Source organism: Phalacrocorax aristotelis, chromosome Z (genome assembly GCF_949628215.1).
Source record: "Phalacrocorax aristotelis chromosome Z, bGulAri2.1, whole genome shotgun sequence".
NCBI classification, from domain to species: Eukaryota; Metazoa; Chordata; class Aves; order Suliformes; family Phalacrocoracidae; genus Phalacrocorax; species Phalacrocorax aristotelis.
In genome coordinates, this window is record NC_134311.1 from 60,247,009 (window position 1) to 60,260,055 (window position 13,047).

At 41.2% G+C, this 13,047-nt stretch overlaps 1 protein-coding gene across 2 annotated transcripts in view; it reads right to left on the reverse strand.

Moving 5' to 3' along the window:
• Positions 1-7,712: 7,712 nt before the first annotated feature.
• The window catches only part of ZSWIM6 (zinc finger SWIM-type containing 6), a 118,611-nt gene continuing 113,276 nt past the window's right edge, over positions 7,713-13,047 (reverse strand). For both annotated transcript variants that reach the window (XM_075078198.1, XM_075078197.1), the window contains 2 exons: positions 12,618-12,699; positions 7,713-10,317 (listed from right to left, as the gene is read on the reverse strand). In XM_075078198.1, the coding sequence (XP_074934299.1) occupies positions 9,455-10,317; positions 12,618-12,699 (945 nt within the window). In that variant the 3' untranslated portion in view covers positions 7,713-9,454. The remainder of the gene's footprint in view (positions 10,318-12,617; positions 12,700-13,047) is intronic.

Sequence of the window (13,047 nt, forward strand, 5' to 3'; positions counted from 1 at the left end):
TCCCGGCACTTGTCAGTGGAGCTCTGGAGTGAGGGGTGCAAGTGGGGAGTCACGCCCAGCAGCTCTGGGCAGGTGCCCCCAAGGAGGATGTACTTCGCGCAAATGGCACAGCTCCCACCAGCTGGTAAAAGAGCAGGGCGTGCTCTCCACTGTTCTTCCAGGTCCTCTTTTTAGTGGAGTGATTTAGGGAAGTGAGAAGCACCACTGGCCTCACAGGGACCCTTCACGCACAGAAACTCAGCTGCCTGCTCCCATGTCTTGCTAATCCAGACACCTAAATCAATAAGGCTGTTCCAGACCTACATCTGGTTTTCATGTTAGTGATCCCTGAGGTCTGCCATGGGAACTGCTACTCACCCAATATATAGCAGAAGGATTTGTGGAAAAAAGCAGAAGCCAGAAGTATTTAGTCTTTTGGAATTACAGCTTCCAGAGCCTGTGTCTTGTATGTGCTTTCTGTAGCATCAAGAGGGCTCTGCAGTTGTGCTGCCAATCGTGAAATAAACGCAGCAAGCTGAAACCCACCACTGTTTGGAAAAGCCAGACATCAAGGGCCTACTGAACAAGCCAAGGAATATTGTTTATAGCAGAATTCCAAAACTCTATAATTTCTGAATTTAATCACAAATCCACAGTGTGGAAGTTCAATAGGCAGTTTAATTCCTCACAATTCTTACCTACAGAAAGTCACCAGAATTGCTGGCAAGTTGAAACACCTGCAGAAAGCCAAGAGCTGCACAAATGAGTGTTCATTTCAAATGAAGGCACAGAGGTAGCAGTCACTCAGGCTCACGGGCGGGGTGGGATGGTGCAACACAGTGGGGCTCTAAGGAAGACCTGTGATCTCTCTCAGCCACATGCCCTGCACAGAGCTTACCCTGCTACCTTCTCACCATCATTTGTCCAGTAGAGAGGCATTTAGTACTAGGGAAAGAAGAAACAAGCAGTTTCTCCAGGGCTACCTGTGCCCATGGTTTATAGTTTTGTCCAGAAACAAACACATAACTTGGTTGTTTTGTCCCCTTTGCTGTGCTCTGGTCCAGCCATAGCATATCCTTGCAGCATGTAAAAGCTGCTTGGAAAGACTGAAGCTATGGATATCAGCTAGCAAGCCAGCTTGTTCCCATGCACTGGTCCACCAGTGTTTCACAGAACTGCAACACCTGAGGAAAAGCTAGGACCTGTGGTTAAAAGCCATGTTTGGGCTTGGACACCCACCTTGTCCCCACACCACGAGGTGAGTCTATGTTTGCCCCTGACCACACTCATCTGTAGGCACACACTTGAATAGCAACAAGGATGAAACCCCTGCAAAATTACTGGCAAATTCAGGCCCTGAACTCAGCAGTTGCTGAAGCTCAGGCTTCTGCTCAGAGCTATCAGTGCAGCTGCACTTCTCAAGCACCGGTCCAAATGTCTTTCATTTTATTTCCCATCAGTAGAAAACAGAGGCTCAGTATTGCTGCTGGTAACAGATAACCTAGATGTATTGTAAGTAAAGTGGAGTGAGCAATGAGATAGCACAGGGAGATTGCCAGTGTGGCAAGCAGGCCAGAAACACACATTATTCTCCAGTTCAGAAGGGCAAACAGGTGCATAAACTAGCATTTTCAACACTTGGCTAAATGGAGTCAGTGCCATTTTAGTGCATCCAGTTATATCTCCCACACACACACCCAGACTAAACAGACCATCTAGGTACTAAACAACAGGCAACTAAAAGACCACATCATCCTGTCTGGTTTGTCAGGACTTTTCTAGGAGTGGAGGACTTGTGCCTTGGCAGTGTATATGCTTAGTGTTGTTCTCCAAATTCTTGTTGTAATTACTGTTTTCCTGATTTGATTCTTTCCAACGAAAGACCAAATGTTGGAAAATCTTTGCCTTTTACAAAAAAAAAAAACCAAAAACAAACCAACCAACCAAAACCAAAGCTTCTTGTCAGCTTCTGGCTTTTATTGCCTGCATTTCCTGTGTAAGGAAGTCAACACGCTCACAAAATAATGACATAAAACTCTGAAACGCATCTTACCACTTCCTCATGAGCCATGACCACTTCTTCCTCAACTGAGAGCAGTATATATAGTCCCTAATTATTGCTGAGAGGCAGGAACTGACCAGTGTAAGGCTCCAGGTTTCCAGACAAAACCAAACCGAACCTGGCCAAACTCTTATTTGCTACATTAACAGTAATGCAGCCCAGCATGAGGAACATAGCATAACACTGTATACACCTTGCAAGTGATGAAATGGAAAAAGAGAATTGCAGAGGTATGGAAAAAGTCCTGGATCATTCCAGATGAAGAATACAGCAACAGCTGGGAAAATGTGCTAGTGCAAGAGTTAATCTTTCTCACAAGGAATAACCTTCCCTTAGCAGACTGACAGTTTCAGATCCACTTGAAAACTCTGTGAGTACAGTCTGCCCCTACAATCACCTCTCCGTAAGGCAATGCTGAAGTTTCTTTTTCAGTATTTAGGTATCATCTCTCACTAAAACTTCCCAACATGACTATCAGGCTTCTCAGATGCCCGTTATATGATTTAGATACAGTATATGAAAGACATCCTAAATGACTAAGTAGCAACGAAGCAATACTGCTTACGACAGGCTATCAAAATTTTTAAGAGTGCTTAGTGTTTTTAATTTAGACCCTGGATTCCTGAGAATAGTTGGAGAAGTTCAGCTTTCACAACCAAAAGTCCCCCGACCTTACAGCAGACAGGAGTGGAGACAGCCTCCTCAAGGACATAAAAATTGCAGTGTGCTGGAGAACAAAGTGTGCTTAGGGTCAGACACAGAGGGGCACAAAGACATCCTGAGTGACTGGGCAGGATCTTCCCATGGTTACTGCTGCATCCACACCATACCTGGAAATCAGCATCAGGTGGCTAGAAAAAAAAGGCTTTTAAACTCAGGAAACTAAACACCTTCCAGAAATACCCCCTTACCTTCTCCCTGACCAAAACTGGCTGGAGGGGTGATGGTTGTCACAGTGCTGTCTGTCTTTCACAGCTCTGTCTTCGCAGTGAGGCAGACAAAGCATGACCGTGAAGTACATTTGTTCCTTTCAGCAACAAGTTAGCAGGACAATCATGCCTTCCACTTTGGTGGTTATTTTGGAATATTTTTAGTTACGATACTGATCTACTAAGCATTTGTCAATTAGAGGCACAAAAGAAAACATGTTTTCTTCAGAAACCATGATCTCCACTCATTAACTGCTGTTAGGCATTATACGACTAGAATCTTGCTGGGAAAGCTTTTCATGCAGTTTTCTCTGTTGCAGCTTTAGCCTCCTGAACTGGGTTGGTTGTGCTGCTAAGGGTTCCTTAACACGCAGGCAACATGGCCCAAGCAAGGCCAACCTTCATCCCAGACCCCTTGTTTTCAGAGGGGACAGAGGGCTTCAGTGATACCATTCGTAATGCATCTGATGAGTTGCAGTCTGCCTGACTCATTTCCCTGTGCATTGGAAAAGCTAGGCAATAAAGAAAGCATTACAAATAGTCATTGTGCTGTTCAACAAGATTCAGGTCATCTGGAATTCGAAACCCCAAACCCCAAATGATTTTTCCTGCCCACTGACCGGGCAAGATTTGGCACTGCTTCTCTCACAACTGTTGTTCTTATAACAGGCTTCCCAAGAGTGTCTGCCAAGATTACCCATGATGTAATTCCAGCAGTTACACCAAAGGAATATTTAGCTCTGTCCTTAATCACTCTTGTCCATTTTTTGACTTTCCAGAATCTTTCTATGAACAGTGGTTTGCCTTTGATTCCTGGGATGCCAAACCAAGACTCCTCTGTGGTTGGACAAGCAGTTCCATGGTCGGAGTAGTGGGAAGGCAGATAGTGTCGGTTCTGCATGCCAGCTGTGGCTGCTGCTTTAGGTCTCAGCTCACTGGCCCCCCTATGGTAAGCACGACTGAGCATCTCACCCTGCTCATTCAATGCTTTACAGACACTTCCAACACCATGGACCACAGGTACCAAGCAATATCTCCATTGCTTCCAAGTAAGCATTTTTCCAAATCCAAAGCTCTTGAAATGACATATACAAGACAAAGGCTAAAGGGGAAGAAAAGGAAAGTTAAAACAATGAAAGAAAGTTTGTACAAAACTCTGTAGAAGACTACTTACCAGCTGGCTCCTGGGACAGTTCGCGATTGTGGTACTTTCTAGTCATAATTGCTCTCTTGTGAAGAGCTATAGAAATCTGTCAAGGTTGGTTTTAGAAATAATGTGCTTTGTAGCCAATCCATGTTAATAGAAATCTTTGGTCCTATGACCTTGCAGATGTCTGCAAGTATAGCAGCTGATGTAATTTTCTTTCTAAGGCAGGTTCTTTTTCTCAGCGCATACAATGCTCTACTTTTACTAATGTTAGGGATACTGATACTACCTGTAAGGATGGGTCACAAACATTTCAGCTGACAGGTAGGTGCTACTTGATGCTGACAGCCCGGGGTGTTAGCAGAGGTAACACTCTCTTGTCTTCCCATGTGCGGTATGGAGTATACACTTCTACAGGGGAGGAAAATCCTAGCAACCTATTCTCTCAAGTAAAGCTATCCCTCACGCTTTCCTGTTACAAATCTTAAAAAGCTTTTTGTCTCATATTCAGTGTACTTTGTAACATGCTGTAATACCCCAAAATCTCTACTGCCTGTTGCATTGTCACAAGGCAAGGATTGGACATAGCACTTTTTGGTTTGTGCTCCTTGCTTCCCTGCTTATCCTTGCAAAAAAGCATACTTTCAAGCAGACGAGCACTTAAAAGGGTGGAAAATGTTCTTCTGTGAATGCTTTATCTCTAGCCAGAACTGCAGAGCAAGAGAATACCTGAGGGTATCATACTTCCCCAATCTATAAATGTATCAGCTATATTGCTATTTTTCTAAATCATATCCCACATCAAAAACAAAAGTCCCTGTAATTCATCTACTTTTAAAGCAGAAATGGAAGGCTGGATGATTTTTCAGTAAAAATCTGTATTTTAATAAAATTTAAGGCATCGCAGTGAAATAAATTTACTTCTAGTGCAAATCCACTCTGTGGAACTACAGACCTAAACTGGCACAACTCAGAAAGCAAAATTTCCCCACGTTAAGCAGCATGCCAGTTTGCATGCACTTCTGTTACTTATACCCATTTATATGAAAAACTTAATTGCAACTAGACAGAACTGAGAGAAAATTTAGCTCAAACTAATTTGACAGAAGACTAAAGCATTATTGAAGTGACTTTCAAAAGTCTGTGTGAAAGCTTTCAACAGGAAACTACGGATATACAAAGAAAATGATGGAATATCGGTTTTCTATAGAAGAGAGATCTACTAATGCAAAGCACTCAGAGCATCTTCTACCCTCAAAAATACTAGGAAGCCAGTTTTACTTTTTGAGAGTAAAAAAGGAAAAAAAATTAAGCAACCCAGAATTTCATCTGTACTGCAAGAACTGTTGCACCTATTAACAGGTCTGTGCACTGTCTTGAAAGAGCTCCATCTGTTCTACTAGACAACCACAGTGAAATAGAGTCTGTCTTCTTGTTGCAGCTCTAGCCTCAGAACATTACCTGCAGTTTCTCTCCATCTAATAAATTCCTTGTCACGAACATGCAATCCAGATCTAGCTCCACTGCCATAACATTAAAAACAAAAGATTTTGAGAATAAGACATGAAGCACTCCAAGGGAAGCAGTCTTGGGTTTCAGATGTACCTTACAGTCCGCGTCTCCCATATGTGCCTTTCTTTTCCTTTTTCATGCTGAAAAGTTGTGCAGTTTTCTCTAATGGGAAAACTGGAGGTGGGAATGAAGTAAGTGTCGAAACACTAAAAATCTAGATGAAGGTGACGTAATTCGGTAACGAAAAATATCTCTCTTGGCTTCTCTTCTGGCAGAATCAATAAAGGCAATCTGAAGACAAACTTATGGGCAAAAGTCAGTTTCTTGGGCTGCAAGACAGCCTTATAATACAGAAATATCACATCTTTCAGGATTTCACTCATCAAAAGAATGAGGATTCGATGGTAGCCTATTTGATATGGAAGAATCAGTTCCCTTCACTACTGAATAGCAATCCTGGATTTTAAAAAATTCTCATTTAAAGGAGTGTTGAAAAGCACCCAAACACTTGAAGACAATGATGGCAGTGGTGTTGAGCTGTGTATTTCAAATATATGGCTCCGAACAGAAGGTAAGTAATTTGAGATATTGTCTTCTGACTAGGCTTCCTTATGCTTCAGAATTAATTGCAACATGTAAAGCTTTAGAAATTACAGAAATATTTTATTGGATTTCACCAAAACAACCCTCAAGCTTTTTTTTTTGTTTTTGTGGAATCCCATTCCTGGGTTCTTCCTACCTCCACAAAAGAAGAGCAGTACATATCTAGACATGTTTGCTTGAGAGATCAGCCAAGCCTTTGTTGGTCCTTGAGGGCTTTTAACATGGAGCAAACTGTACTGCACAGCACCTCTGTTGACACGTAAGAGATTTTATTCAGTCACGAAAACAAGCCAAATAAACTTCCTTCAGTCCTGAAAGAAGAATAAGCCATTGTGCTCATCAAAAGCAGGTGGCAACCATCAGGACCGCATTTAATTCTGAAGCCTGATCTTCAAATAGGCTTCAGTTTTGCCATCTACATAACCCACAATATCCTTACTACTAAATTATTTCTAAGAGGCAAAAAAAACCCCAACCAACCCTGCCACAAACTATTACAGAATGGAGTATCCCTCTTGTTCCTGATTGCCTGAGGCAGAAAATGCACCTAGGACAAAATAATGAAGAAAAAATGTAATGACGATTCTATACTTGGAAGGGATAGAAGTCACAGAAGCTACAGGTTAGTACTATGAGGTCAGGACAACTAAGCTGTCAGCAAGACTTGGTAAAGACTCATATTTTACATCACAAGTTGTACAAAGATTCAGATATTTTTCCTCCTTAATCTTCCAGTAACACAAGACTCACTATCAGAATTCATGAGCACACTGGCATCTCTTGATAGTTGCTTGCTGCACACTAATTCTCTTCTCAGCTGAAGACACTAAAAAAAAAAAGTGAAGGTGTTCAGACCATGTAGTCAAATATAACATCATGTAACATTCCTAAGATGATAAAGATGTTGGTAATGCAGAAAGCTCCTCTTCAATTTTCAACCATGCATATCCCATTCTTCGCTGAGGGCTGGAAAACTCATACAGCTCCTACAGAGCAAGGGCTCCAAAAAAGCAGAAATGTTGCTGCCAGCTGGTGAGAAAGAACTCCATGCTGGGTGGAGCGAACTAGATGGCTCAAAATACACAAAATACTTTAGAAAACTCAATCCAAGAACAGCAAGAACTGTCCCTGTATATATTCGCAGCACATCTCAGCTCTGATGGACACTTGAGTGGGAACATACCCCAACACACACTACCATCCTACACCAGGGCAACATGTCAAGGCTGTTGGTTGCATAGACCACATATCTTCAATCCCAGGCAGCATTTGGTCCCTCCTCTGATGCACCAGGTCTTCTTCCACCAGCAACGCTGCCATTCCTCAGCAGATTTTTGAGGAACAAAGCATTTCTTTCCTGGGCTTGGTGCTCATATTGCTCACCACCATAATGCATCAAAGTTGCAAGCTGGGCATTTAAGATCTAAGAACTACCTGTACAATTCAGCTCCAGTACACAGACACCATAAAGGAGGCAGAATCAACTTTCAAAAAACTAATTTTAATCAAAACAAAAAAATTGTTGATCATTAACAAGTTTATAAAACAGTGATTTAGTTACATAAATAAATTGATATCAGTGTATCAAATCTTAATTACTTTCAACTTCATGAGCATGTTTACATGGGTGATGAAGTACAACCTTTTTACCTATTATAATAAATAAAATGGAGAGCATGAAATAGTTTTTCTAAACAAAAATACCTACAAACATACCTCTAGCATGTTCTCTAATGAAGGGAACAAGAGACACTGGACAACTTTTGCACCAAAACATAAAAACCGCTTTAAAAAGCACAAGGATACAGAACCATCAGCTAAAGTAAAGACACTATACTGTAACCAAAGTTGGTATTTAATAATATAATGAACAGTTTGGTAGTTAGATCTCCAGTTTGGTTATTTTAAAGCATTAAGACAAGGCAAGATAGAAGGCTGCTTTTGTTTGAGTAATTCTAGAGAAAATAAAATATATTAAAAAAACAAACTGAAAAGTAGAACAGTCATACCTACACAACTTTCTGTCCTGCACAAAGTCAAAATACCTATGCAGAATATATATATATAATATATATATATGTTATTTGTGCACAAAGGTTAGCTTATTATTAGCTCACTGCAAAGGCGTAATGTATCATGTCAATCATTTTGGAAAACATTTTGCATTTTCTGTCAAAAAGGATATTTCTTTAAGTCTTCTAGGCTAGGAGGCACAAACCCCAATTCTGGCATACTGTATTCTTAATGCTAAGGCTTGCTGCTCTGGCTGTGTATTTTTTGTTGTCCTTCTTTACTATAGTGCCTGTTACAAGCATGTGTGTATGTGTGTATACATATATATGTATACACAGGTTGTATAAATATATATATATAAAATTTTCCCCAATAGGTATCAGTCCAACCATGCAATCCAAAAGGTGGCTCTGCATAGATGCCCAGCATATAGTTCACCACCTGAGCCAACCCTGAAGCAAGGCGCACTGTAGTCCTTCTGATAGGTTTTCTTTTTTGTTTAAAACCAAGCTACTGCAGCTTCAAGTATTTTGCATTACATAGATTTTTTATAAATTAGTTAATGTTATATTTTTCAATATTCAGACATATACTATAATATATATACAGTACAATAAATGCTCTCATTCTTTTTTTAATTTTTTTTGATAAATCCCTGAGAATGTATGTTGACAGTCGCTAAGTTTCCACATGCACAAGCATTGTGTGCCATGCTTCTGGATGAACAGCACTGCAAAGCCACGTGGTCAGCCTTTTAACTATTAGCATTTCATTTGTTGGTTTGTTTAAATATGCTGAAATGTAAGGATGAGTTACAAAGGAGTAAAGCTGAATCCATTCGAGGTACTTATCACAGGATGGAGGTGTTTTGTTTGGTTTTTAAAGCCATTGCAATATATGTTTGTTTTTGAGGCTGTGAACGTATACAGAAAGAACAGGAGAGCGATGTGGGCTTTTGCCACTTGACAACATATACTCAGTGTAAACCAAACCTTTTTTAACCTCTCTCTCATACAAAACAAAAAAAAAGAAAAAAATTAAACACACAAACTTTCACAACATGACAGTTTAGTTTGCAAACGCAATATAACTATACACATATAATACCGGTGTGGCTCTGTTTCTTTAAGTTAAAAAGGATACAAAGGCAGGCTCAAGTAAAAACAAACCACCCCTCCCACCCCCAGCCCCCCCATTCACACATTTTCATCAACCAAATCGCTCACGAACCAGCATCATCAGTTTCTTTTTGCCTTTGTAGATTTGCTTTAGGTTGTCAATAAACTGTGTAAACTGGATGTGACCATCATGAGCCATTAAGAAGGTCTCTCGGGCCTTGCTGAGGAACTCTATGAACTCACTATAGTGTCGCGGGCTGATGTGAGTGAGACGTGAATGAGTTGTATTAATGTAGGCTCCGATCGTGGCATCCAAGAGTTGCCGTAAAGGGGCTTTGTCCAGTGACATGAGCTTACCAGAGTTCCTCCTTCCATGAAGTCCCACCATGCCAGGAGTGGTCAAAGTACACCTGCGCAAAATGTCTGACAGTACTGTTGCACATTTGACACTTTTGACCACCAGAGGTATTATAGCTGCTAGCTCATTTTTCCCAAGGGAGTGGCTGAGCGCACATGCCCACAAAACGTCATTAATGGCAGGGTGTGTGTCCTGATTGTAACTCAGGTTGAGATGTGTCATGGCCAAAGTGGCCAGCTTGTAGGCCCGCATGGGGTAACCACGGTGCTCCATGTATCGTGCTATAGTGAAAAGCTGTGAGTAGCTCATGCCGGTTGTAGCAGCATCTAGAACGATTTGGTAAGCAGTCTCAAAAGCTATGTGATCCTTTTCACATAAGGTCAGTGCAGAGAGGGCACAGTTTTGAGGATCCTTCATGGCACACTGTAGAGCAAGCGTCCTAGCACTGCCAGCCAACTTCTCCTGCTGATGGCAGTCCAGGTGCAGACGGACGATGGTGCTGTTGGACATCACTGTTGTAGCAACAATACTAGTGGCTTCTGTTGGAGTGAAAAGTGTAAACCAGTTTTGCATGATACTATCCAGTGCATAAACACCTGGGGAGAGAAAGAAATGACTAGCCACAACTGATAAAACGTAGCAGATACAAATATTCAGCAAGAGAATACATTTGCAGCGAAGTCTAAGAGGTTGCTGTACATCCAAAGGATGTGCTTCAGCAAGAAGGGCTAAACCAGATAGCATGGCTGGAAAAGGATATTAAAACAAAGGACACTGTGCAAACTCTGTAGCAAACTCTGAAATGCAGAGAATAACAAAAAAGCCTGCAAGATAAGCTTTAATCTCCTGGTGTGACAACTGTGCTGTTTTACTTTTTATTTAAGACAATTTGGATAACAAGTTCTGGCTCATTTGGTCTCGTCGCATCACTCAAACGCAACCCTCACACTGAACACTTAAAAGAAGGCAATCTTAACTTCTTTTCTCACTGTGGATCTCAAGGCACAGTGTGTGCACAAAGATCGAAGTAGCCTAAATGGCTTTCTGAATAGAACACCATGGCATATCCTAACAGAACACACTAAGCACACCTTAAGAAAAAAAACAAACAAACAAAGAAACCCCAAACCTAACCCTCATCTCCTCCCAACAGGCTTTTCAGATACATCTTGTATCAAATTCATATGTGCTTGAACATTAAGATCCTTATTAGGGAAATACTCTGAGCAATATGAACTACTGGATATTATCTGAAATAGGTATTTTCCTTAGTATCACTTTATTCCAGGCATGTGTGTGTTTGGCAGGGGGAGGAAGGGGGAAACAGTGACTAATGGGTTCCATAAATTGAACCTTATAGCCAACTAGAGTGCCTTATTATTGCTAGAGGCAGTTTACGCACATCTGCGAGCCCACCTAAACCACACCCAGAGGTCCTCATTTTCTCTGTAGGACTCTGATGCTTCCTATGTACTCCTTCACTCATGTGCAACAATCCAGTATAGCCAGAAAATACCAGATCTTCATCTAAATAATCAGATTCCTTGCTTTACCAACTTGATTAAGTCTCAAGAGTACTTTGCATGACATTATAGGTTCTTTATGGGATACTTCTATTAGAATATGTAAACTAATTTAAAGCAGCATTAAAAACAGCATTTTATTTGCCAATATCCAACTGCACAAAATAACACCCAGGCACTAATATCTGTAAGATTATCTTAGCAAAGATATAAAAGCAATAAAACAAGAGCATTGCATGAAAACTGGCAGACACAAACCACTTTTTGGCTGAGGGCATACAAAGGCAAGCTATATTTTCCCATGCTACTGACAACATTAATTTCCCAGTTAAGCATAATGTGAAGAATAAACTAATCCATAGAATAAGCAGCAGCAATCTTCTGAAGTTCTGAAACTCAAGAAGCATCGATGTGAAACAATCCAACTTATAAGTACGAAAAAGGAATAAATAGGGAAACTTGCTTTCCAGAAATACCTTTAGTGGCAATTAAAACTGCTCCCTTATTTTAGGTACTTATATTGTCCCCACTACCACAGTAACTGATTTTTTTTTAATACAGCTACACAGTTTTCAGTGCACTCATCTTCACTTTCAGATTCTTTATCCTCATCTTGCAGATGGTAAACTGGAATACAGAAGCTAAGGGACACCTCATCAAGACACACAGGAAATCTATGACAAAGCCCAGAAATGAACAGACCGTCCTGCTGAGTGCACTATTCTCCCACTGCTGTCCTCTTAGTGTAAGGCTGGTTCTGCTCCCACCTTATTTTCACTTTACAGGATTAACGATGGATGCATTGGCATTAGGTTTCCGTTACAGTGCAGATGTGAGGCCTGCACATCATAGCCACACGACAAAGACGAGTTACACTAAGCTTGGATTGACTTAGGGGCTTAAAAAATCCCTAACAATTAGAACCCCTTCATGAGATCCTGTCTGCCACACAATAGGAGGCATCCTCAGCATTTCATTCACCTTTTTTTCCTGGTTCCTCCTCCCACAGCTGATTAGACAGCACTCTCACCTGCCTTTCAGAGCAAGCAAAGTTGAAGCACAGTGCAACAGCCCATAACCATGAGCCTTTTCTCTACTACAGCCCCAAAACCCATGATGGAGGGGGCAAGGTGACATCTGAGATATTTCCCATAGGCTATCCACAGCCCCACCTTGCAGGGGAAAAGTCACACTGCATTACTAAACTACTGTCTCACTTTTTTCCTATAAAAACCACTCATCATTGCCATGTCTTCTCACCAAAGGAATTTTATAGAGAACAGAAAGTGGGAGACATTTGCAGAACCTGGGTGTTGACAAGCAAGATCAAGCCCTCTAAGATTAGCTGACAATAGAAGCATCTCAGAACATACCTACTTCTGTTGCACATGTTACCAACCACCTCACCATTTCCCGCCGTCGCCAATTCAGTGTTGACAGTGTCATCCGCATCACCTGTTAAAACAACACAAACAAAATACAAATTAATCCTATTTAAAAAAGGCAATATACCAACAATTAGGATCTTAAGTCACTCAAATACACTGAAGTTCAAAATGGCAGCCTCTTGCCCTCTCCACTCTGTTACCTCTTTTTTTAGCTGATATGTCAAACGACTTAAAAAAATATTCAACTGCAGATCCTTTAAGGCTAGGAGAGAGATTGTTTTATCCATGGGGCAGAAACACCCCCACACACACTCCCACCCTGCCCCCCATCCCACCCCCCCACCCCCCCACAAACCCCCCTCCCCTGGCCCAACCAATTATTAATTATTCTAATTAAATTATATCATGTCTCCTC